This window comes from Ranitomeya variabilis, chromosome 5 (genome assembly GCF_051348905.1).
Source record: "Ranitomeya variabilis isolate aRanVar5 chromosome 5, aRanVar5.hap1, whole genome shotgun sequence".
Lineage (NCBI taxonomy): Eukaryota > Metazoa > Chordata > Amphibia > Anura > Dendrobatidae > Ranitomeya > Ranitomeya variabilis.
In genome coordinates, this window is record NC_135236.1 from 233592293 (window position 1) to 233619004 (window position 26712).

Consider the following 26712-nt stretch of genomic DNA (forward strand, 5'->3'; position numbering starts at 1 on the left):
ATGGGCACTATGAATATCTGGTGATGCCCTTCGGGCTCTGTAATGCCCCAGCCATTTTCCAAGACTTTGTTAACGATATCTTCCGGGATATGCTCTCCACCTCAGTCATAGTCTATCTGGATGATATTCTCATCTACTCTCCAGATATTGACTCCCACCGGAGAGATGTTGGCAGAGTCTTCGAACTCTTACGGGCAAATTACCTCTATGCAAAGTTGGAGAAGTGTATGTTTGAGCAGGAGTCCTTACCTTTCCTGGGCTATATCATCTCCGCCCAGGGATTGGCTATGGATCCTGCCAAACTACAGGCTGTGATGGACTGGCAAGAACCCCATTCTCTTAAAGAGGTGCAGCGCTTTATGGGGTTCATTAATTACTATCGCCAGTTCATTCCCCACTTCTCCACTTTGGTAGCTCCCTTGGTAGCCCTCACCAAGAAGGGAGCAAATCCCAAATTGTGGTCTGAAGAGGTCTCCAAGGCCTTCTCTTCTACTAAGTCAAATTTTGCTAGCGCTCCCATCCTACATCGCCCTGATGTAGATAAGCCATTTATCATGGAGGTGGATGCCTCATCTGTTGGTGCTGGAGCAGTCCTTTTCCAAAAGGATGCTCAAGGTCGGAAGCATCCTTGCTTCTTTTTCTCCAAGACCTTCACACCGGTGGAGGGGAATTATTCCATCGGGGACAGGGAGTTGCTAGCCATGAAGTTGGCTTTCTCTGAGTGGAGACATCTCTTGGAGGGGGCTCGCTTTCCCTTTCAAGTATTCACAGACCACAAGAATTTGGTTTATTTACAGACCGCCCAGCGGCTAAATTCTCACCAGGCCAGATGGTCCTTGTTCTTCTCTCGGTTTCATTTCACCCTCCATTTTCTTTCTGGGGAGAAGAACATTCGTGCCGACGCTCTCTCTCGCTCCGTGGTATCATCTGAGGAGGAGGAAGAGGAGCCTCGGCTTATTGTCCCTTCCGAGAGCCTGAGAACTGTGGCACCAGTTTCGCTAGAGTCTGTGCCTCCGGGCAAGACTTTTGTAAAATCCAGTTTGCGTCCAGAGGTTCTCTCTTGGGCTCACTCGTCTAGGGTGGGTGGACATTTCGCGACCAAAAGGACATCTGAATTACTGGCGAGGACATATTGGTGGCCTCATATGGTCTGTGACATCACAGACTATGTTCGGGCATGTGTCTCCTGCGCCAAGAACAAGTCTCCTCATCAACGGCCAGCTGGGTTGCTTCACCCTCTGCTGGTGGCAGATAGGCCCTGGGAGATGGTCGGGATGGATTTTGTGGTGGGCTTACCCAAGTCTTGTAGCTGCACCATTATTTGGGTGATCACCGACCATTTTTCCAAAATGGTGCACTTGGTGCCTCTTCCACTGCTACCTTCTACACGGGCTCTGGCGGTGTTGTTTATCAAACACATATTTCGCCTACACGGTATGCCAGACAAAATTGTCAGTGACCGGGGTCCCCAGTTTGCGTCTCGATTCTGGAGAGAGCTTTGTCGTCTACTCAGCATTGAGTTGAATCTCTCCTCAGCATATCATCCCGAGACGAATGGGTTGGTAGAGAGGGCCAACCAGACGCTGGTCACATATCTGCGACATTTTGTCTCTGCCAGGGCAGGATGACTGGGCATCCTTGCTACCATGGGCGGAGTTTGCGCTTAACACCGCTGTAGCCGACTCCACCGGTCAAACTCCTTTCCTCCTTAATTACGGCCAGCATCCGCGGGTTCCTGTGCCTATGACCGTGTCTTCTGCTGACTCCAGGGTGGCAGACTGGGCAGTGGAGGCACGGGACATTTGGGACAGCACTCAGGATGCCATCCGGGCATGGAGAGAATGAGGCCCTCCGCCGATGCACATCGGCGCCCTGTTCTGACCTTTGCTCCTGGTGACTTAGTGTGCCCCTCCGCCCGTAACATCAGGCTGCATGTTGAGTCCACTAAGTTTGCACCTCACTACTTGGGTCCCTTCAAGGTCCTCGAACAGGCTAACCCTGTGGTCTAACGTCTGGCCTTCCTCCACGCCTAGGTATCACCGACACCTTTCATGTGTCCCTCCTTAAGCTCGTATACATGTCCCGGTTTTCTGAGTCATCTGCCGGGACATCGGGTTAGTCTACGGACGATTACGAGGTGAACGCTATTTTGGGGTGCAAGGAGGTACGTGGCAAAAAAAAATTTGGGGTGGACTGGAAGGGTTATGGTCCTGAGGACAGGTCCTGGGAACCTGCTGAGCACATTCAGGCTCCACAGCTCATTGCTGCCTTCAAGCGTAGCGAGGCCCAGGGAGGGGGGGCCTAGGAGGGGGGGTAATGTTAGGGGTCGAGTTCCTGCCTCTGCACAGGGGGAATCTCAGGCCATCTCCGCTGCGGTCTCCGATTCTTCTCCTGCCGCAGTGGAGCCTGCTCAGCAGAGACGTCAGTCCCAGCGTCTCGCTCAGTCTGTCTCTGTACAAAGGGTTACTGCTGCTTTTCCAGCTTCAGCCATTGAAGCCAGTGCTGGGCAGCGGCGAGCAGACGCTTCTGGGACTAAGTCCTGCTTTTCTCGTTCTGAGCATGCCCAGAGTAAGATCTCTCAGTGGAGATCGAGGGTCACATGTTCAGATACTGCAGCTAAATCCATTGGTCCTCCAGGAAGGTCCTGAAAGTGCTCAGGCTCTGTAGCAGCCTCTCATTGGTCCTTCTAGGAAGGTCCTGTACTTGCTGCAGCTATTTAAGGCTCTTGTGACCGCACGGCCATGCGCTAGTATTGATTCAGTTTTGTGCATGCACCAGTGTGGTCACATTTATGTGTGTTCAGGGACTCGGCTTAAATAAGCCCCTAGAATGCCGGCACCTCCGGCGAGGAGATTGTGTGCGTGGATTTAGGGGCCTGGCTGAAATAAGCCCCTAGAATACCAGCTCCTCTGGTGAGGAGATTGTATGTTTGTGTTGCCACACACTGCCATCAGCTCGGCAGTTGCTGGATACTCCTGTGAAGTCAACAGGGTTCTGCGTTTCTTAGTTGCCAAGGTCTCAGCTGCTGACTCGGGGCATCCTCAGGCGCGGGCTCCTAAGCCACCGAGGGTCAGAGTGAGACCTGGCACAGCGTCTCTGTGAAGTAACAGAGTTCGCTTCTACCGCCATAAAGGGCCGCCATTTGCCAGCAGCAGGTCCTATCCTACACGGTGGACCCCGGGCTGCGAACGCAACAAATAATATCTCTCAATTAACTCGGTGTGTTATGCCAGCCCTAACACCTTGTTAGTCTGATTGTTGTGTTACGGTAAGCTACTACTCCCCTCTCCCCTGGGTGGGTAATGGTACAGACTGAGGGCAGGTTCAGGAGCTAAGGCAAGGTACATGGCCCCGGCGTCTTCACTATCAAAAGGGCGCCCCTAGCAGTAGGGACAGGGAAAGAGTCATGATGCTGATCCGAACGATAGTGGGCTAAATTCATGAAAGTTTACAAGCCAGAGTTCTAGTATTAAAAGCTTTGAAAAGTCGCTAAATTTTGGTGCAACGTGAGACTGCGCTAAAGTTTTGTTACTTACAGCGTTCTCATGCCATTTGCCTCCAGCTCTGACACAGCATGTGGAGCTAGGGTGGGTCACGGGCGTGACATCCCCTCTCAATTCCTTAAGCCACAAATCATACTCCAGTCTCTGACTGGAGTAAGGTTTCTGGTGAGGTGCACACAGCAATAATAGCACACTGACACCAGGGCACATCATTCTATGTGCCCATCATCGCACCCGTGACGCATTCTCAAGGGCAATTTTGAAAATTTCGCAATTTTCACATTTTGAATTTTTATTCTGTTAAACCAGAGAGTTATGTGACACAAAATAGTTAATAAATAACATTTACCACATGTCTACTTTACATCAGCTCAATTTTGTAAACAAAATTTTTTTTTGCTAGGAAGTTATAAGGGTTAAAATTTGACCAGTGATTTCTCATTTTTACAGCAAAATTTACAAAACCATTTTTTTTAGGGACCACCTCACATTTGAAGTCAGTTTGAGGGTTCTATATGGCTGAAAGTACCCAAAAGTGACACCATTCTAAAAACTGCACCCCTCAAGGTGCTCCAAACCACATTCAAGAAGTTTATTAACCCTTCAGGTGTTTCACAGCAGCAGAAGCAACATGGAAGGAAAAAATGAACATTTAACTTTTTAGTCACAAAAATGATCTTTTAGCAACAATTTTTTATTTTCCCAAGGGTAAAAGGAGAAACTGGACCACGAACATTATTGTCCCATTTGTCCTGAGTACGCTGATACCTCATATGTGGGGGTAAACCACTGTTTGGGCGCACGGCAGGGCTCGGAAGGGAAGGAGCGCCATTTGACTTTTTGAATTAAAAATTGGCTCCAATCTTTAGCGGACACCATGTTGCGTTTGGAAAGCCCCTGTGTGCCTAAACATTGGAGCTCCCCCACAAGTTAGCCCATTTTGGAAACTAGACCCCCCCAAGGAACTTATCTAGAAGCATAGTGAGCACTTTAAACCCTCAGGTGCTTCACAAATTGATCCGTAAAAATGAAAAAGTACTTTTTTTCACAAAAAAATTATTTTAGCCTCAATTTTTTCATTTTCACATGGGCAACAGAATAAAATGGATCCTAAAATTTGTTGGGCAATTTCTCCTGAGTACCCCGATACCTCACATGTGTGGGTAAACCACTGTTTGGGCACATGGTAAGGCTCGGAAGGGAAGGAGCGCCATTTGACTTTTTGAATGAAAAATTATCTCCATTGTTAGCAGACACCATGTCGCGTTTCGAGAGCCCCCGTGTGCCTAAACATTGGAACTCCCCCACAAGTGACCCCATTTTGGAAACTAGACCCCCCAAGGAACTTATCTAGAAGCATATTGAGCACTTTAAACCCTCAGGTGCTTCACAAATTGATCTGTAAAAATGAAAAAGTACTTTTTTTCCTCACACAATTTTTTTAGCCTCAATTTTTTCATTTTCACATGGGCAACAGGATAAAATGGATCCTAAAATTTGTTGGACAATTTCTCCTGAGTACGCCGATACCTCATATGTGAGGGTAAACCACTGTTTGGGTGCACGGCAAGGCTCGGAAGGAAAGGCGCGCCATTTGACTTTTTGAATGGAAAATTAGCTCCAATCGTTAGCGGACACCATGTCGCGTTTGGAGAGCCCCTGTGTGCCTAAACATTGGAGCTCCCCTACAAGTGACCCCATTTTGGAAACTAGACCCCCCAAGGAACTTATCTAGATGCATAGTGAGCACTTTAAACCCCCAGTTGCTTCACAGAAGTTTATAACGCAGAGCCGTGAAAATAAAAAATAATTTTTCTTTCCTCAAAAATGATTTTTAGCCCAGAATTTTTTATTTTCCCAAGGGTAACAGGAGAAATTGGACCCCAAATTTTGTTGTCCAGTTTGTCCTGAGTACGATGATACCTTATATGTGGGGGTAAACCACTGTTTGGGCGCACGGCAGGGCTCGGAAGGGAAGGCACGCCATTTGGCTTTTTGAATGGAAAATTAGCTCCAATCATTAGCGGACACCATGTCGCGTTTGGAGAGCCATTGTGTGCCTAAACATTGGAGCTCCCCCACAACTGACCCCATTTTGGAAACTAGACCTCCCAAGGAACTAATCTAGATGTGTGGTGAGCACTTTGAACCCCCAAGTGCTTCACAGAAGTTTATAACGCAGAGCCATGAAAATAAAAAATAATTTTTCTTTTCTCAAAAATGATATTTTAGCCCACAATTTTGAATTTTCCCAAGGGTAACTGAAGAAATTGGACCCCAAAAGTTGTTGTCCAGTTTCTCCTGAGTACGCTGATACCTTATATGTGGGGGTAAACCACTGTTTGGGCACACGTCGGGGTTCGGAAGGGAAGTAGTGATGTTTTAAAATGCAGACTTTGATGGAATGCTCTGCGGGCATCACGTTGCGTTTGCAGAGCCCCTGATGTGCCTAAACAGTAGAAACTCCCCACAAGTGACCCCATTTTGGAAACTAGACCCCCCAAGGAACTTATCTAGATGCATAGTGAGCACTTTAAACCCCCAGGTGCTTCACAGAAGTTTATAACGCAGAACCGTGAAAATAATAAATGTGTTTTCTTTCCTCAAAAATATTTTTTTAGCCCAGAATTTTTTAATTTTCCCAAGGGGAACAGGAGAAATTTGACCCCAAGAGTTGTTTTGCAGTTTCTTCTGAGTACGCTGATACCCCATATGTGGGGGATAACCACTGTTTGGGCACATGCCGGGGCTTGGAAGGGAAGTAGTGACGTTTTGGAATGCAGACTTTGATGGAATGGTCTGCGGGCATCATGTTACGTTTGCAGAGCCCCTGATGTGCCTAAACAGTAGAAACCCCCCACAAGTGACCCCATTTTGGAAACTAGACCCCCAAGGAACTTATCTAGATATGTCGTGAGCACTTTGAACTCCCAAGTGCTTCACAGAAGTTTACAACGCAGAGCCGTGAAAATAAAAAATCATTTCTCTTTCCTCAAAAATGATGTTATAGCAAACAATTTTTTATTTTCACAAGGGTAACAGGAGAAATTGGACCCCAATAGTTGTTGCCCAGTTTGTCCTGAGTACACTGATACCCCATATGTGGGGGTAAACCACTTTTGGGCACAAGTCGGGGCTCGGAAGGGAAGTAGTGACGTTTTGAAATGCAGACTTTGATGGAGTGGTCTGCGAGCGTCACATTCCATTTGCAGAGCCCCTGATGTGCCTAAACAGTAGAAACCCCCCACAAGTGACCCCATTTTGGAAACTAGACCCCCCAAGGAACTTATCTAGATGTGTAGTGAGCACTTAGAACCCAAAAGTGCTTCATAGAAGTTTACAACGCAGAGCCGTGAAAATAAAACATAATTTTTCATTCCTCAAAAATTATGTTTTAGCAAGCAATTTTTTATTTTCTCAAGAGTAACAGGAGAAATTGGACCCCAATAGTTGTTGTCCAGTTTGTCCTGAGTATGCTGGTACCCCACATGTGGGGGTAAACCACTGTTTGGGCACACGTCGGGGCTCGGAAGGGAAGCAGTGACGTTTTGAAATGCAGATTTTGATGGAATGGTCTGCGGGTGTCACGTTGCATTTGCAGAGCCCCTGATGTGCCTAAACAGTAGAAACCCCTCACAAGTGACCCCATTTTGGAAACTAGACCCCCCAAGGAACTTATCTAGATGTGTGGTGAGCACTTTGAACCCCTAAGTGCTTCACAGAAGTTTATAACGCAGAGCTGTGAAAATAAAAATAATTTTTCATTCCTCTAAAATTATGTTTTAGCAAGCAATTTTTTATTTTCGCAAGGGTAACAGGAGAAATTGGACCCCAATTATTGTTGCCCAGTTTGTCCTGAGTATGCTAGTACCCCATATGTGGGGGTAAACCACTGTTTGGGCGCACGTCGGGGCTCGGAAGGGAGGGAGCACCATTTGACTTTTTGAACGCAAGATTGGCTGGAATTAATGGGGGCGCCATGTTGCGTTTGGAGACCCCTGATGTGCCTAAACAGTGGAAACCCCTCAATTCTAACTCCAACACTAACCCCAACACACCCCTAACCCTAATCCCAACTCTAGCCATAACCCTAATCACAACCCTAATCCCAACACACCCCCTAACCACAACCCTAAGGGTACTGTCACACAGTGGCACTTTTGTCGCTACGACGGTACGATCCGTGACGTTCCAGCGATATCCATACGATATCGCTGTATCTGACACGCAGCAGCGATCAGGGACCCTGCTGAGAATCGTACGTCGTAGCAGATCGTTTGGAACTTTCTTTCGTCGCTGGATCTCCCACTGTCATCGCTGGATCGTTGTGTGTGACAGCGATCCAGCGATGCGTTCGCTTGTAACCAGGGTAAACATCGGGTTACTAAGCGCAGGGCCGCGCTTAGTAACCCGATGTTTACCGTGGTTACCAGCGTAAAAGTAAAAAAAAAAAAACACTACATACTTACATTCCGGTGTCTGTCCCCCGGCGTTCTGCTTCTCTGCACTGTGAGCGCCGGCCGGCCGGAAAACACAGCACAGCGGTGACGTCTGACGTCACCGCTGTGCTTTCCGGCTGGCGCAGACACAGTGGAGAGAAGCAGAACGCCGGGGGACAGACACCGGAATGTAAGTATGTACTGTTTGGCCCTGCGCTTAGTAACCCGATGTTTACCCTGGTTACCCGGGGCCTTCGGCATCGTTGGTCGCTGGAGAGCTGACTGTGTGACAGCTCCCCAGCGACCACACAACCACTTACCAACGATCACGGCCAGGTCGTATCGCTGGTCGTGATCGTTGGTAAATCGTATAGTGTGACAGTACCCTAACCCTAATCCCAACCCTAACCCTAATCCCAACCCTAACCCTAACCCCAACTTTAACCCCAACACACCCATAACTAGTGTTGAGCGATACCTTCCGATATTTGAAAGTATCGGTATCGGATTGGATCGGGTGATATCCAAAAAATATCGGATATCGCCGATACCCGATACCAATACAAGTCAATGGGACACAAATATCGGTGATCCTGGATGGTTCCCAGGGTCTGAAGGAGAGGAAATTCTCCTTCAGGCCCTGGGATCCATATTCATGTAAAAAATAAAGAATAAAAATAAAAAATATGGATATACTCACCCTCGGACGAGCCCTGGCTGTCACCGCTGCAAGCGTCTGCCTCCGTTCCTAAGAATGCAGAGTGAAGGACCTTCGATTACGTCGCGGCTTGTGATTGGTCGCGTGACCGTTCATGTGACCGCTCACGCGACCAATCACAAGCCGCGACGTCATCGCAGGTCCTACACTCACTGCATTCTTAGGAACGGAGGCTGCCGGTTGCATCGCTGAGGTCCAGGGTCTGTCGGAGGGGTGAGTATATCCATATTTTTTATTTTTATTCTTTATTTTTTACATGAATATGGATCCCAGGGCCTGAAGGAGAGTCTCCTCTCCTCCAGACCCTGGGAACCATACGCACCGCACACGCCTGGGAACTTATAGGAACTTCCGATTCCGATTTCCGATATCACAAAAACATCGGAACTCGGTATCGGAATTCCGATACAGCGAATATCGGCCGATACCCGATATTTGCAGTATCGGAATGCTCAACACTACCCCTAACCCTAACCATAACCCTAACCACAAGCCTATTCCTAACCCTATTTCCAATCCTAGCCCTAATTCCAACCCTAACTCTAATTCCAACCCTAAGGCTATGTCCCCACGTTGCGGATTCGTGTGAAATTTTTCCGCACCATTTTTGAAAAATCCGCAGGTAAAAGGCACTGCGTTTTACCTGCGGATTTACCACGGATTTCCAGTGTTTATTATGCGGATTTCACCTGCGGATTCCTATTGAGGAACAGGTGTAAAACGCTGCGAAATCCGCACAAAGAATTGACATGCTGCGGAAAATACAACGCAGCATTTCTGCACTGTATTTTCTGCACCATGGGCACAGCGGATTTGGTTTTCCATAGGTTTACATGGTACTGTAAACCTGATGGAAAACTGCTACGAATCCGCAGCGGCCAATCCGCTGCGGATCCGCAGCCAAATCCGCACCGTGTGCACATAGCCTAATTCTAACACTAATCCTAGTTCTAACCCTACCCCTACCCCTAACCCTACCCCTAACCCTAACCCTAACCCTAGTTCTAACCCTAGTGGAAAAAAAAAATATTTTCTTTATTTTATTATTGTGCCTACCTATTGGGGTGATAAAGTGGGGGGGGGGGGTTGATTTACTATTTTTTTTATTTTGATCACTGTGATAGGTTTTATCACAGTGATCATAGTTACATAGTTATTAAGGTTGAAAGAAGACTGTAAGTCCATCTAGTTCAACCCATAGCCTAACCTAACATGCCCTAACATGTTGATCCAGGGGAAGGCAAAAAAAACCCATGTGGCAAAGAGTAACTCCACCATGGGGAAAGAAATTCCTTCCCGACTCCACATACGGCAATCAGACTAGTTCCCTGGATCAACGCCTTATCAAGGAATCTAGTGTATATACCCTGTAACATTATACTTTTCCAGAAAGGTATCCAGTCCCCTCTTAAATTTAATTAATGAATCACTCATTACAACATCATACGGCAGAGAGTTCCATAGTCTCACTGCTCTTACAGTAAAGAATCCACGTCTGTTATTATGCTTAAACCTTCTTTCCTCCAGACGTAGAGGATGCCCCCTTGTCCCTGTCTCAGGTCTATGATTAAAAAGATCATCAGAAAGGTCTTTGTACTGTCCCCTCATATATTTATACATTAACATAAGATCACCCCCTAGTCTTCGTTTTTCCAAACTAAATAGCCCCAAGTGTAATAACCTATCTTGGTATTGCAGACCCCTCAGTCCTCTAATAACCTTGGTCGCTCTTCTCTGCACCCGCTCTAGTTCAGCTATGTCTTTCTTATACACCGGAGACCAGAACTGTGCACAGTATTCTAAGTGTGGTCGAACTAGTGACTTGTATAGAGGTAAAATTATGTTCTCCTCATGAGCATCTATGCCTCTTTTAATACATCCCATTATTTTATTTGCCTTTGTAGCAGCTGCCTGACACTGGCCACTGAATATGAGTTTGTCATCCACCCATACACCCAGGTCTTTTTCATTGACGGTTTTGCCCAGAGTTTTAGAATTAAGCACATAGTTATACATCTTATTACTTCTACCCAAGTGCATGACCTTACATTTATCCCCATTAAAGCTCATTTGCCATTTATCAGCCCAAGCTTCTAGTTTACATAAATCATCCTGTAATATAAAATTGTCCTCCCCTGTATTGATTACCCTGCAGAGTTTAGTGTCATCTGCAAATATTGAAATTCTACTCTGAATGCCCCCTACAAGGTCATTAATAAATATGTTAAAAAGAAGAGGGCCCAATACTGACCCCTGTGGTACCCCACTGCTAACCGCGACCCAGTCCGAGTGTGCTCCATTAATAACCACCCTTTGTTTCCTATCCCTGAGCCAGCTCTCAACCCACTTACACATATTTTCCCCTATCCCCATTACTCTCATTTTATGTAACAACCCGTGTGGCACCGTATCAAAAGCTTTGGAAAAGTCCATATATACTACGTCCACTGGGTTCCCTTGGTCCAGTCCTGAACTTACCTCTTCATAGAAGCTGATCAAATTAGTCTGACATGAACGGTCCCTAGTAAACCCGTGCTATCAAAATGTAGCTGGAACGAATCTGCCGGCCGGCAGATTCGGCGGGTGCACTGCGCATGCGCCCGCCATTTTGGAAGATGGTGGCACTCGTGGAGAAGACGGACGGACACCAGGAGGCTCGGTAAGTATGAGGGGGGGGATCGGAGCACTGGGGGGGATCGGAGCATGGGGGGTGGGATCAGGGCACGGGGGAGCGGACAGGAGGACGGGGGAGCGGACAGGACGATGGAGGGGAGCGGAGCACACGATGGAGGACTGGGGAGGAGATCGGTGGCGGTGGGGGGGGGACAGATCAGGGTTTCCAGCCATGGCCGATGATATTACAGCATCGGCCATGGCTGGATTGTAATATTTCACCAGTTTTCATAGTGAAATATTACAAATCGCTCTCATTGGCTGTTTCACTTTCAACAGCCAATCAGAGCGATTGTAGCCACGGGCTGAGCTGAAGTACCACTCCCCCTGTCCCTGCAGATCGGGTGAAATTGGAGTTAACCCTTTCACCCGATCTGCAGGGACGCGATCATTCCATGACGCCACATAGGCGTCATGGGTCGGATTGGCACCGACTTTCATGACGCCTACGTGGCGTCATTGGTCGGGAACGGGTTAACATGTGACAAAGACTATGTCATATACTGTATGTGATTACTTGTGCCTGTGGCCTACTATATGTGGCCAACACAATCCTTGCGGGCGCACATGAATGGCCACAGGCACAATGCAGAAAATGGAATACTAGAACACAGTCTATCCAAACACCTATGTTTAAAACATAATAAACAATTAAATATTATTGTCACCTCAGCTGAACAAATAACCCCAAATTGTTTAAACAGAATACAAACGCTTAACCGGAAAGAATCCTTTTGGATCTTTCGATTAAGGATATTACGGTATATCCTGATGGGCTAAATGATGTGGTAGAAGGGGCTTGATAAAGAAGAGGAGAAGGGAGAAGGAAAGGTAGGGGGGAAAGGGAGAAAAAAAAGAAAAATCAAATATATATATATATATATATATATATATATATATATATATATATATATAATTTTTTGTTTTGTTTTGTTTTTTGTTTTTTCAACCTCCCAAATAAGAGATAAATAATAAAAAGGTGATAAAGCTTTTTGTATAAGATTTTTTGTCCCTCTTAGAAAATATCTGCTTTCGGAAAATATTTATATATATATATATATATATATATATATATATATATATATATATATATATATATATATATATATATAACCCTATACATTTTTATATATTTAAAAAAAATTGTTTTTATTGAGATATGAAACATTTTCTTTATGAATTTCATATATGCCTTCGGAAAAATATTTTAATTTTTTTTTAATTGGATTTTATTTGGATTCATTTTTTAATGTTTATGTTTTTATGCGTGTAAAGCTCTGGATAAAGTTGGAGTGATATGGGTGTGTCTAAAAAGGGGTAAACCCTGGTATGGCACCTGCTCAAAAATGATATGTACTGACTTCCTTTATATATAAAATGCCCAAAGCAATAATAGCTTACATATAATACCTGAAGAAGACTCATAAGTCCTGAAATGTGTTGTATGCTGTACTAATAAAACTTGGTTTTGGAATATATCATTGTATCTCACCCACTGTGTTCCGGGAGCGCACACCACCTGGAGAATAACTACATATGTGGCTTCCTATTGAAACACCTTGAGTGTTTTCACAAGTGCCCAGAATTGTGCTGCAAATCGTGAACAGGGGGCACAACAACTAATCCACCCAGTGGAATTATAGACAAGTTTTATAAGGACATCAAAAAAGGTAAGTGCAAAATAGCACCTGCTGCACTTAGAATCTGTGCTCTCTCCCTTCTTTCCATTTTTTTATATCATACTATAATATACAGTATGTAATCGCACACATTGTGCTAAAACCTTTGTTGGTTGGTGTCCCCAAGTCATTACCCGTGTTGTCTCATTCTTTTACTTAAATCTTTTAATAAAATTTAGATCATGATTTTAAACAGGCTTGCATTTTCTCTTGTTGGTGTTTCTGTTATATGAATGCATATTAGCTTTCACATATGGATTGTTAGTATAGGCGTTTTTATTTTTAGCATCGCTATAGTTTAACCGATCAGACGATCGCAGGTTCAAGTCCTCTAAGGAGACTATTAAATACAGTAAAAAGCAAAACAATCAATAATACGGTAATAATAATATAAAAACATAAAATTTCAAATAACCTCTTTCTCTCCTATTAAAATAAAGATAAATAAAAAAAAATAATAAATTACACATATGTGGTATCGCTGCATACAGTAATCACTAAAATTCAGTTATTTTTGTTGGACATAATACTGTAGAAAGTGTCATGTCTACCCAAAATAGTATCATTAAAAATCTCTTACTCCACAAAAAATAAGCCCTCACACAGCTCTAATGACCTAAAAAATGAAAGTATTATAGGTTTTTATAGTCAAACAGAAAGATAAATATAGATAGATAGATAGATAGATAGATAGATAGATAGTCACTATAGAAATTACATTATGTGATCTTCTATCGCTCGAAGTTCTTGTAGATGAGTTATTTGTCCAGTAGATGGCACCAAACAGCAAACATGCCAGAAAATTGGATTTCTCTACTGCAACATTTGTAGTTCTTTCTTTCTATACAAGTACTGTAGAAAGATCAGCATGGCATTTTGTATTTCTCAGTATAATAAATATAACATAGCAACCATTCTGATTGCTGTAGTCTTATGTCAGGATGCAATGTTGGCACAGAGTTATAGTCAGCTTTTTTTTTTAATTGTGAGGTGACTAGCTTAGACTTAAATACCTCTTTACCTTCCTCTGAATCACTTAAAGGAAATTGTCATCTTTTAAAAAATCCCAGTCCTTGGGCGCAGTTTATATATATATAAAAAAAAATACTGCGCTTTACTCAAAGCTGCTGAGCTCACTCATTGGCTAACACACTGACAATGACGTCAGTATTACAGGTCAGATATTGGGGGCAGCAGTGCTGGACCCAAAGACAGTGAGGAAACTCACGGTTTGTTTGTTTTTATAACAAACTGCACCAGAGGACATGGATTTTCTAAAAGTGGACAACCTCTTTAAAGTGAATCTGTCAGCAAGTTTTTGCTATCTCATCTGAGAGTAGCTTAATGTAGGAAAAGAGACCCTGACTCCAATGACGTATCACTTAGCTTACTAGGTGCAGCAGTTGTGATACAATCAGAGTTCTTAGATGCAAAACATAGCAGAGCTCAGATAGCTATCCCTGCCCACATCAGGCTCCCTATGTACATTGCATATAGACAGTGAGCTGCTTATTACAGGAGGGGGTGTGGTCGGACAACTGCTCACTCACACACCAGTTCAGTGATAAAGTCAATGCTAACACCTTCAGTATAAGTAAACAACAGCACACAGCTTAATAAATAACACTACTAATACCTGTGGTTCAGTCCCTATCTCCTGCTGTTTCCAGACTACACAGAAAAAACTGCTGACAAATTCACTTTAAGGCTATATATATATATATATATATATATATATATATATATAATATGTTCTTTTCTTTCTCTATTCTCTGGATACAAGTTATATATTCCACTTAATGAAAACATAGTATACTCCCTCTAGTGGCTGCTGCAGAAAGGCAGTATGGTGTATTTTAAATGGAATCTGTCAGCATGATCCACCCCTCAAATCATTTATATAATGATGTTGCAGGAATCATTCACACTTTTACTTATGCAATTTGTTGCTCTCCCTCTCGTTTTTATTCATATGCAAATGAGGCTTAAGTGCTTTGGGTGAGTCTAAGCACTTCCCATTCTTTTGCTTACCAGACTCTATTCCCTGCCCAGCTCCACCTTCCTGTGCTTGACTGGCAGCTCACCGCACTAGCTCTGGACAAATCAGTGATCGGTTAGTCAAACAGAAGAAAGTGAGGCTGGGCATGGAACAGAGTCATGGGGGCAGAGGATTAGAAAGTTTTGTTAAGGCCGGGGTCACACTAGCAATGAATACGGACGAGTGCTATGCGATAAAACATTGCATGCACTCGGACCAGTATTCATCTATGGGGCAGCTCACATCAGCATTTTTTTTTCTTGGCCGTTTTCAACGTGCGAGTGAAATTGCAGCATGCTGTGATTGTCACCGACACTCGGCCGAGTCTCAGCTCATTCGCACCCATATAAGCCTATGGGTGCGAGTGAGACAACGCACATCACTAGGATATCATCCGCGTAATGTGCAATATACGCTGATCCCGGCAATGGAGGAGATGGAGAAATTAGTTTCTCCGCCTCCTCGGCAGCTGTGCTCTGATCCTCTCTGTGTGAGAAGCTCGGAGCACAGACGCCTGACACTCGGCTCCCGCTCACAGCAGAGGAAGAGCTGAGGGTCATTAGCATATCGCATCGGATGCCATACGCTCGTCTGACCCCGGCCTATGACTCAATATGATTTAAAACAGCAATTTTTCAGTGAAAGAGTAACAGATTGCTGAAGTAAGGTGTGGATGACATTATTAGGGAGCAACATGAGTTTGAGGAGGTGAATTATGTTGACAGATTACATGCTGATTCCAGTTAGGAAGAATATTTATTTACACAATATACATTAAGATTGCATGGATTCCAAATGTGCAGTAGTACATGAATAGATCTCATGCCATCTGTAATGTTTGTGTCTGCATTTAGCTCTGTTTACAGCCAAAAGCAAATGAACTGCTTGACTGGGGTAAGGGTAAGCAAAGGAAAATAGCAAAATAGTAAAAAGAAATAACACATGATGCTACAACTAAATCCAGCAAGTTATATTCAGACATCAGTATAAGGAAACAACGTACAATTCCATTCTGCACACTGAACCCCAACTGGTATTTCAGATCAGGTCTCTTGATGAGGACGGTGGTGACAGGAGGACAGCTTACAATATTTAGCTTCAGTTGTGTTTGATTCTTAAGGCCCTGAAAGACATGAACATCGTCAGCTGCCATCAGTCATATGTAATATTTTCTACAAAGATTCTGGAACAACTTTCCCAAATCAGCATGACACCAGTAGTCATGTGCCGTCAACAGAACAGAGCGTTACAAAAACCGCTGCTCTGTCGATGTGGTGTCAGCAGAAGATGCTGAATCGCCAGCAGGAGCAGTCTGTGACTGCTCTGTGCCGGCGGAGATCAGTACCAGGCACAGCAGTCAGGTAGATAGTTCTTAGGCATTTTGTAAAAAAAAAGTCCAGGATAATTAGGATAGGTCATCAATATCAGATCATGGAGGTCTGACCCCTGGAATCACCACCGATCATCTGGAGTTACAATGCGCAGCTCTATTCAATGTGTAGCAGCAACTGCTGAGTGCTGAAGCTTAGCTCCTACTCTCTTGAATAGGAGCTTATAAAAGCTGATCCGTGGGGGTGACAGATGTCAGACCCTCATCAATCTGATATTTATGACCTTTCCTAAGGAAAGGTCATCAATATTTTGTGATCAAACGACTCATTTAACTTTTTACACTGCACATGATACTCTTTATATATCTTGCTGCTTATCCTACTACATCAGAAATGTAATATTAGCAGTTTAACATCACTACTCGCACAATCAGGAACTCATGTATACTTTGATCATATCACTATAAATTAACATAATAACATGCAGTTCTTTATATAACAATGAAAAGTTATTGTAAAAATGAAAGAATTGGTATAAAACAGCTATATGAAATAGCCGTTGAAGGGTTAGCTCATGTTTCTCACTAATATTATGCATCAGGCTGCAGAGAGCATGTCATCAGTGCTATCATCTTCCATGGTTGTACTTTCTGTTTCATTCAAAGAGCAGACAAGGTCATGGGAATGGTACAGTATGACATATTACTTTTGTCAACTTGGAATAAATGGAAACATATATAGTTTATACACTGCTAAAACAAACATAAGGGAACACTTAACCAACACAATGTAACACCAATTCAATCACACTTCTGTGAAATCAACCTGTCCAGTTCTGAAGCAACACTGATTGTGAATCAATATATCCTGCTGGTGTGCAAATGGAACAGACAATAGGTAGAAATTATAGGCAATTAGCAAGACAACCCATATAAAGGAGTGATTCTGCAGGTGGTCACTACAGACCATTTCTCTGTTCTCATTCTGTTTGGCTGTTTAGTTCCCTTTTTCATTGTGTCATTGCTGTCACCCGTAGAGGTACAGTTGCATGAGGCAGTGTCTACTGTACAACTCACAGAAGTTGTTCAGGTAGTGCAGCTCTTCCAGGATGGCACATCAATGTGAGCTGTGGCAACAAGGGTAGCTGTGTTTGTCAGCACAGTGTCCAGAGCGTGGAGCAGATACCAGGATACAGGCCAGTACACCAGGAGACATGGAGGGGGCCATAGGAGGGCAACAACCCAGCAGCAGGACTGCTACCTCCTCCTTTGTGCAAGGAGGAACAGGAGGAGCAGTGCCAGAGGCCTGCAAAATGACCTCCAGCAGGCCACTAACATCCATGTGTCTGCTCAAACTGTCAGAAACAGACTCAATGAGGGTCATAAAAGGGCCCAATGTCCACAAGTGAGTGTTGTGCTTACAGCCAAACACTGTGCAGGGCAACTGACATTTGCCAGAGAACACCAAGATTGGCAGATTCGACATTGGCACCCTGTGCTCATCACGGATGAAAGCAGGTTTACACTGAGCACAAGTGACAGACGTGACAGAGTCTGGAGACACCCTAGAGTACTATCTGCTAACTGCAACATCTCCCAGTTTGGCAGTGGGTCAGTAATGGTTTGGGGAGGAATTTCTTTGGAGATCCTCAGACCCATTGTGAGATGATATCCAGGTATACTGGGTCCTGGGTTCCTTCTGATGCATAAGAATGCTAGGCCTCATGTGACTGAAATGTGTCAGTAGTTCCTGCATTATGAAGGCATTGATGCTATGGACTGGCCTCCCCATTCCCCAGACCTGAATCCAATAGAGCACATCTGGGACATCTTGTCTCATTCCATCCACCAACGCTACGTTGCACCACAGACTGTCCAGGAGGTGACTGATGCTTTAATCTAGGTCTGGGAGGAGATCCCTCAGGAGGACATCCACTATTTCATCAGGACCATGACCAAGAGTAATAGGTAGGTCACACAGGCACGTGGAGGCCACACACACTACTGAGCATCATTTCCTTGTCTTGAGCCATTTCCACTGAAGTTGATTTTCCAGTTTGATTTTGAATATCATTCCAAATCCAGACCTCTATGGGATATTAATTTTGATTTACATTGATCATTTTTATGTTTTATTGTTCTCAATGCATTCCAGTGATAGCAAGGATGTGGTGTTTTAGTGTTCCCATTATTTTTTTAAGCAGTGTATATACATTAGATCTAGACTGCGCTTGACCTGTTATATTTGTATTTTTATTCTTATGTAATATTATTAACTTTATACTAGAAGTGTAATAACTGTTGTGACTACAGATGGTAAGAAAATGTAACAATATCCAACTCGTTGTCAATCTAATAACAGATTTACTACAAGCACATTGAACATTTGATGTTTGTATTGACTGACTGAAAGAGAATAATCCTTAAAGGGGTTGTCGGGTCCAAAATGATAAGTCTGCAGTCACTCTGTGCTTCTGCAAACTCATGAATCCCCCCAGTGCACGAACTGTGTACTGCAGGGATTCGCCGGTTTCTGACCCGGAGGGTATGTATGCGTTACATAATCCCAGCCAGTGGGCGTGGCCTCGAACAACCGCTTTAAAGAATAAGAAAAAACTCATAATATATGTAGAACAGACTGTACACAGGACATACCTTTATTATACCCTGACATGTTGCTAAGGGAAGGCCAACCAGGCTTGTTCCATTTATAGACATGATTTGATCGCCAATGCTAAGTTTTCCGGAACGGGCAGCCGGCCCCCCATTCATCATATTTGCTAGTATCACAGTAGGAAGTATTGAGCCCCATCCAGATTCCACGATAACCACTCCTAATATCTCGCCCTTGAGCTTTTCCACCTGAAGCTGTGAGCAAGCAAATGAAAATTCACACAAAATTCGATGAAAGTCCCCCTTTATCCCAATACCCTTGTATAACTCACCTCCTTGCAGTTTTCAGAGTTTGAGAAGTGTATGAGGTCATCATTATACATTTCTTGAGTATTAATGATATCACTATATTCTTTTTGACTGAGGTCTTCCGGGTTGATCCCATTGGCTCGTAGAAATTCCTGGTAAGCAACACTGAAAGCTTGGCCAATTGACTGTGCAATGAGTTGGGCCTATGAAGGAGAGAAAAAACAGTCTAGTCTAGAAGTGTTTCACCACCCGCTGATGCCATATACAGTATGTTATTTCATTTTGTTATAGTAGTCTTATTAAAGGGATTGTATAGAAACACATATGTGGTTGCTTTCTTTCAAAAACAGTTCCACACCTATCCAAGACTTGTATATGTGGTAGAAGTGAGGCTGATTCAAAATGGCCAAGCCTTTTAAATATTGCAACCAAATAAACATAGTGCTTTGAAAATAATGGTGAAATAAAGCAACGACGGTAGTGGTAATAGAATATGTTTCAGGGGAAATATGAAATTTACTATTTTTTGCCACTAATTGTTGCTATGCAATAACTTTTATTTACTACACTAAGTAACGCTTTGTGATTTTGGTAATCTAAATACAGTGGGGAAAAGAAGTATTTGATACACTGCCGATTTTGCACGTTTTTCCACCTACAACTGTGAAAGACAAAATCTAAAAATAAAAAAACTGAAAATCACATTGTATGATTTTTAAATAATTAAACTGCATGAAATAAGTATTTGAAAGCTTTTCTTTTAGAAGCCCTCCTCTTCTGCACTCATTACTTGTATTAACTGCATCTGTTTGAACTCATTACCTATATAAAAGACACTGCATCAACCACACTCCAACTTCTCCACCATAGCCAAGACCAAAGAGCTGTCTTAGGACACCAAGGACAAAATTGTAGACCAGCACAAAGCTGGGATTGGCTACAGGACAGCAGGCAAGCAGCCTGGTGAGAAGGCAACAACTAATAGTGCAATTTTTAGAAAATGGAGGAAACACAAGATGACTGCCAATCTTCCTCAGTCTGGGGCTCCATGCACGGTCTTGCCTCATGGGGTAAGGATGTTTCTGAGAAAGGTCAGGAATCAACCTATAACTACACGGCTCTTGAGAAAGGTCTTTGACCGAAACGTGAGTCGGGGTGGACGGGCATGCTGCAGTGATCATACACTTACAACCCTCTTGAGGTACTAGTACTGATTATGATGTATTTATATTTTGGGGTGCCTATCATCATGGATTCTACATATTTTTGGATATGATTGTGGTAAATATTTGATATCGATAATGGTCATTTGTAGCTAGCCTGTCCTAGGTGTTTTTGGGATGCTGTAAACACTTTTACTGTTTTTTAGCCCTATTTGTCCTTTTCTCTGTTTTTGATACCAATAAAGATTTAACGCTGGAAAGTATTTGATGGGCTTTATGACTGCTTTTTGTTTTTTGCAAATTTTTACTATAACTACACAGCATGACCTGGTCAATGGCTTGAAGAGAGCTGTGACCACAGTCTCAAACATTATCGTAAGTAACACACTACATCGTCAAGGATTAAAATCTTGCAGGGCACACAAAGTCCCCCTGCTCACACCAGCACATGTCCAGGCCTGTTTGAAGTTCGACAATGACATCTGGATGATCCAGAAGAAGCATGGGAAAAGGTCATGTGGTCAGAAGAGAACAAAATAGAACTTTTTGGTATCAACTCCACTCACCCTTTAGAGGAAGCGGCAGAAGATAGAGTACAACCATAAGAACACCATCCCAATCATGAAGCATGGTGGGGGAAACATCATACTTTGGGGTGCTTTTCTGCAAAGGGGACAGAACGACTTCACCGCATTGAAGGGAGGATGAATGAGGTCATGTATTGCAAGATTTTGGCCAACAACCTCCTTTCCTCAGGAACAGCATTGAAGATGGATCGTGGCTTGGTCTTCCAGCATAACAATGACCCAAAACACACAGCCAGGGCAACTAAGGAGTGGCTCTGTAGGAAGCATTTCAAGGTCCTAGAGTGGCCTCTCCTGTCTCCAGACCTGAACCCAATAGAAAATTTTTGGAGGGAGCTGACACTCAATGTTGACCAGTGATAGCCCTGAAATTGAGAGATCTGGAGAAGATCTGTATGGAAGAGGGGGCAAAAATCCCTGCTACAGTGTGTGCCAACTTGGTCAAGAACTACAGGAAATGTTTGACCTCTGTAACTGTAATCAAATACTTATTTCATGCAAAGTAATGAAAATTAATTATGTAAAAATCATACAATGTGACTTTCTGAATTTTTTTAAAGATCTTGTCTCTCACAGTTGAAGTGTACCTACGGAAAAAAAATACAGACCTCTCCATTCCTTGTAGGTGGGAAAACTTGCAAAATTGGCAGTGTATCAAATTAGTTTCCTCACTGCATATGTGATATTCTATTGTATGACTTCCCCCATATCAAACAAAAATGGTGTTTCTACTATTTTTTAATGAGTAGCACTAATCTGAGTTGAGGTCATTTGAAAGGTATGAACACTGCAATATGTCCTGTTATTGCTGCAGCTATTAGCAAATATGTAGTTCTCATTGCCATACTTGTAGAAGGAACCATTTAGTCACAAAACAGTTATTCCTTTTTATGTTCTGTTAGATTGACACAATCATCAAAAAATGACCTATTATGTAAATTACAGTGAAGGAAATAAGTATTTGATCCCTTGCTGATTTTGTAAGTTTGCCCACTGACAAAGACATGAACAGTCTATAATTTTAAGAGTAGGTTAATTTTTAACATTGAGAGACAGAATATCAAAAATAAAATCCAGAAAATCACATTGTATGAATTATATACATTTATTCGCATTTGCAGTGAGAAATAAGTATTTGCTCCCCTACCAACCATTAAGTGTTCTAGTTCCTACAGACCAGTTAGACGCTCCTAATCAACTCGTTACCTGCATTAAAGACAGCTGTCTTACATAGTCACCTATATAAAAAGACTCCTGCCCACAAACTCAATAAATCAGTCAGACTCTAACCTCTACAACATGGGCAAGACCAAAGAGCTTTATAAGGATGTCAGGGACAAGATCATAGACCTGCACAAAGCTGGAATGGGCTACAAAACCATAAGACGCTGGGTGAGAAGGAGACAACTGTTGGGGCAATAGTAAGAAATATGAAATGACTGCAATGACTTTAAATCTGTGATTAAAAAAAAAAACCTTTGTACGGCGGCCACTGCAATGGCATCCAGAAGCGAAAGGAAAGAGGAGCACAACTTATGGGTGGAAAAGACCACCATGATGGAAGAAGAAACCTCAGCTACGCAGAGTCTATTATTTTGGGGAGCAGTGAACAGTTTTCATAGCATCCAGTTAACCACATCAGCAGTACTTCATATTGTTCCCAGTTCATGATACTTGAAAATGTTCATGAGGCTACGCTCACATGATCTTATAAAAATTCATCCACAAACCTAAACTAGGATCATTATTTTCATGTATCATCTGTATAGCATCATTTTTATACCTGAGCAGTTATTAAAAATGAAATGGACCAAATACAGTTTCCTATGTTAAAGAATTGCAATGTATCCGTAAAAATCAGATGCATTACGGTAATGCGATTTTTTTGCGTAGCCATAGATTTTAATTAGCAGGTCTCATCCAACAGATGGAAGAAACTAGTGCGTGCTGCGATGTTTTTCCACGTGCAGATTCTATCCGTGAAAAAAATGCTTATTTGTACCGCCCCGTTTAATAGCATTGGTAGCAGTGCTGTCCGTGTGCTCTCCGATTTGCTTAACATAGGAAACTGTATTTGGTCTTGTAAATTTGTAATAACTGCTGCTGTATGAAAACAGATTGCGCTGTGTGAACTTGGCCTTACAGTCATAACAGCTAATAACAGAGCCAAGTGTCCCCATGACATTCAGCCTGTGACAGCGTCCCCCGCCAGAAACTAAAATAAGGGTACCAAACCAGCCAGAGTAATGGCTTCAACAAAAGCAAAGCACCCAAGAGGCATCTTCTAGGCTACCTCTTTTAACAAAGCTAATAATATTTCCTTCTACTGGTATTAAAAGGTTTGTACTGGGATTTATAGCTTTGCTCTGAACTCAACCATTACATTTTGTGCAAAAAGGTTTCCTAAAGAGAGAAAATTAATTTGCCCTAGTAATTCCAATATCAATATTTTTTCTCTCTTTCAAGCTCAGAAAAAAATGTACACGAGCTTCATAGAGACTTCTGTAGCCTAGGAAGTCACAGCGACTGCAGGATTCTGCAAATAATGTGGCAGAGCCTTATTATTCTTATTGATGTACTGTGTTCCTTCTATGGCAAAGCCGATACGTCCCCCGGGGTATGGAGATTAGCTCCACACAACACATTTTGTGACTGCGGGCATTGATGAAAAAACAAAACTATGATTGGAGTATGGCAGAAGCCGGAGAGAGTGTGTTGTAATGGAATCAGTTTTATTAAGAATAATCTTTGAGCAGAAGGAGATCTCACAATTATAGCTGACTCAAACATTGTGCATCTGAGGGAGGTATATGATCAGAATTAGGGCACAATGTTCCATCCTGATGTAGAAACACAGAGACAATACTGAATCCATAAATGGGAATTTTCATCAATAAAGAATGGAAAATAATTCATTGCTATTTGTATTTGTTATGATTAATTTTATTATTGAACAACTACAGTGCTGTCATTCAATCCAAAAAGTTAAGAAATCTACACCCGAATATTTAGGAAAGTAAAAGTGAGGTTTTATCTTACTTAGAATATATATGTGCCTAGAATTATTGGGAAGCTAAATGAAAAACTAAAATTTTCACATCTCAATTGTTTATTTGAATTTGTTAAAGTGAGAATAATAACCAAACAAATCAAAATGTACAAAAGTACATTTCCGACCTTTCCAAATATCTGTGATCAATATAGCCACCCTTCTTTTCAATAACAGTTCATAAGCCTTCCATCCATGGAGTCTGTCAGTTTCTTAACCTGATAACGATCAACTTTTGGGGCAGCACCAACCACAGCCTCTCAGATACTGTTCAGAGAGATGTGCTGGTTTCCTTCACTGTAAATTTTCCATTAAGGAAGGTCCCACAAGTTCTCAATAAGGTTTTCTCACTTTAATCTCATCAGTCCATAAAACCTTTCAAAAATCTGTCTTCAGATATTTCTTGGCCTAGTCTTGCTGTTTCATCTTCTGTGTCTTGTTCAGTGGTGGTCGGTAAAGTAATGTCAAATCCTACTGATATGTAACCAAGTTATACCATAGGAAAGCCCCTTTAAATATGTTCTGTAAATAAGGATTGATGAACTTCTGGGGTAAGAAGGCTAGAAGCGCCGAAACGCGCGTAGGGGACCTTGCAACACGTTTCTCACAGGTAATAAATGCCCTTTTGAAGTTCATTTTTAGCTCTCCCAGCATACACTTTATCCCCTTTCATCAGCACATTTTGCTTATATCTTTTGCATTGCACTATAGCACTTTCATTTGTACATTGTGCTTATACATTGTGCTTTTTTCATTGCACTTTAGCCCTTTTTTCACTTATTTTGCCTTACCTAAATCTATTTATATGCCTATTTATCTTTGTCATATATTTATTTATTGCACTTCAGCAATTTTTGTCACTAATAATTAAGATTTATTTATTTTTTTGGCATATGTTTCATTATATCTATTATTCTAGAGGTGCTATTGTGTTATTGATATTTCTATGGGGAGTGTTGTGAATTCCGTTCTTGGACTCCCTCCTGTGGTCATGAATGGTACTTTGGTTAGTTCTGCTCTTGGACTCCCTCTGGTGGCTTTGAGCGGAACTGCTGGTCACGGAGGTTGGTTTTGTCAGCTGCTCTCGTTTATTGCTATGCTTGCTTCCCTATTTAACTCCACTCAGATCGTTACTTGATGCCAGCTGTCAATGTTTCAGTATTGGTTCAGATCTCTCTTGGACTTCTCTGAGGACCCGTCTACTCCAGCAGAAGCTAAGTCTTTGCTAGTTCATTTGTTGTTACTGCTTCCTGAATATATTTCTTAGTACTGCTAATTTCTAGTCCAGCTTGCTATCATGATATTCCCTTGCTAGCTGGAAGCTCTGGGGTGCAGAGTGGCACCTCCACACCGTGAGTCGGTGTGGGGAGTCTTTTTGCTTACTCTGCGTGGTTTTTTGTAGTCTTTTGTGCTGACCGCATAGTTCCTTTTTCTATCCTCTGACTATTTAGTGAAGTCTGGCCTCCTTTGCTGAAACCTGTTTCATTCCTGTGTTTGTGACTTTCCTGTTAACTCACAGTCAATATATGTGGGGGGCTGCCTTTACCTTTGGGGAATTTCTCTGAGGCAAGGTTAGGCTTCTATTTCTATCTTTAGGGGTAGTTAGCTCTTAGGCTGTGAAGAGGCGTCTAGGGAGAATTAGGTACGCTCCACAGCTATTTCTAGTGTGTGTGATAGGAGTAGAGTTTGCGGTTAGCAGAGTTCCCACTTTCCCAGAGCTTGTTCCGATTACTAGTTTACTCATCAGGTCATTCCGGGTGCTCCTAACCACCAGGTCCATAACAGTACAGCTGGCCCACAAAGTGTTAATGCATCTCAAAAGAGGGATAAGAGAAGTTCTGAACACATTTTTTTTTCTTTGCAGTGTGTTTTGTCTCTCTTTTCCCCTTAATCTCTGGGTGGTTCAGGACTCAGGTGTAGATATGGATATTCAAGGTCTGTCCTCTTGTGTGGATCATCTCACTGCAAGAGTACAAAGCATTCAAGATTATGTAGTTCAGAATCCGATGTTAGAGCCTAGAATTCCAATTCCTGATTTGTTTTCTGGGGATAGATCTAAGTTTCTGAATTTCAAAAATAATTGTAAACTGTTTCTTGCTTTGAAACCCCGCTCCTCTGGTGACCCCATTCAGCAAGTAAAAATTATTATTTCTTTGTTGCGTGGCGACCCTCAAGACTGGGCATTCTCCCTTGCGCCAGGAGATCCTGCATTGCTGAATGTAGATGCGTTTTTTCTGGCACTTGGATTGCTTTATGACGAACCAAATTCAGTGGATCAGGCAGAGAAAATCTTGCTAGCTTTGTGTCAGGGTCAGGATGAAGCAGAGATATATTGTCAGAAGTTTCGAAAATGGTCTGTGCTTACTCAATGGAATGAGTGTGCCCTGGCAGCAATTTTTAGAAAGGGTCTTTCTGAAGCCCTTAAGGATGTTATGGTGGGATTCCCCACGCCTGCTGGTCTGAATGAATCAATGTCCTTGGTCATCCAAATTGATCGGCGTTTGCGTGAGCGCAAAATTGTGCACCATTTGGCGGTGTCCTCTGAGCAGAGGCCTGAGCTTATGCAATGTGATAGAACTTTGACCAGAACTGAACAGCAAGAACACAGACGTCA

At 42.8% G+C, this 26712-nt stretch overlaps 1 protein-coding gene across 5 annotated transcripts in view; it reads right to left on the minus strand.

The window, feature by feature from the left end:
* Window positions 1-26712, minus strand: part of APBA2 (amyloid beta precursor protein binding family A member 2) — a 706148-nt gene that overhangs the window by 80979 nt on the left and 598457 nt on the right. For all 5 annotated transcript variants that reach the window (XM_077263902.1, XM_077263901.1, XM_077263904.1 and 2 more), the window contains 3 exons: window positions 19326-19505; window positions 19036-19248; window positions 16054-16173 (listed from right to left, as the gene is read on the minus strand). In XM_077263902.1, coding sequence (XP_077120017.1) covers window positions 16054-16173; window positions 19036-19248; window positions 19326-19505 — 513 coding nt within the window. The remainder of the gene's footprint in view (window positions 1-16053; window positions 16174-19035; window positions 19249-19325; window positions 19506-26712) is intronic.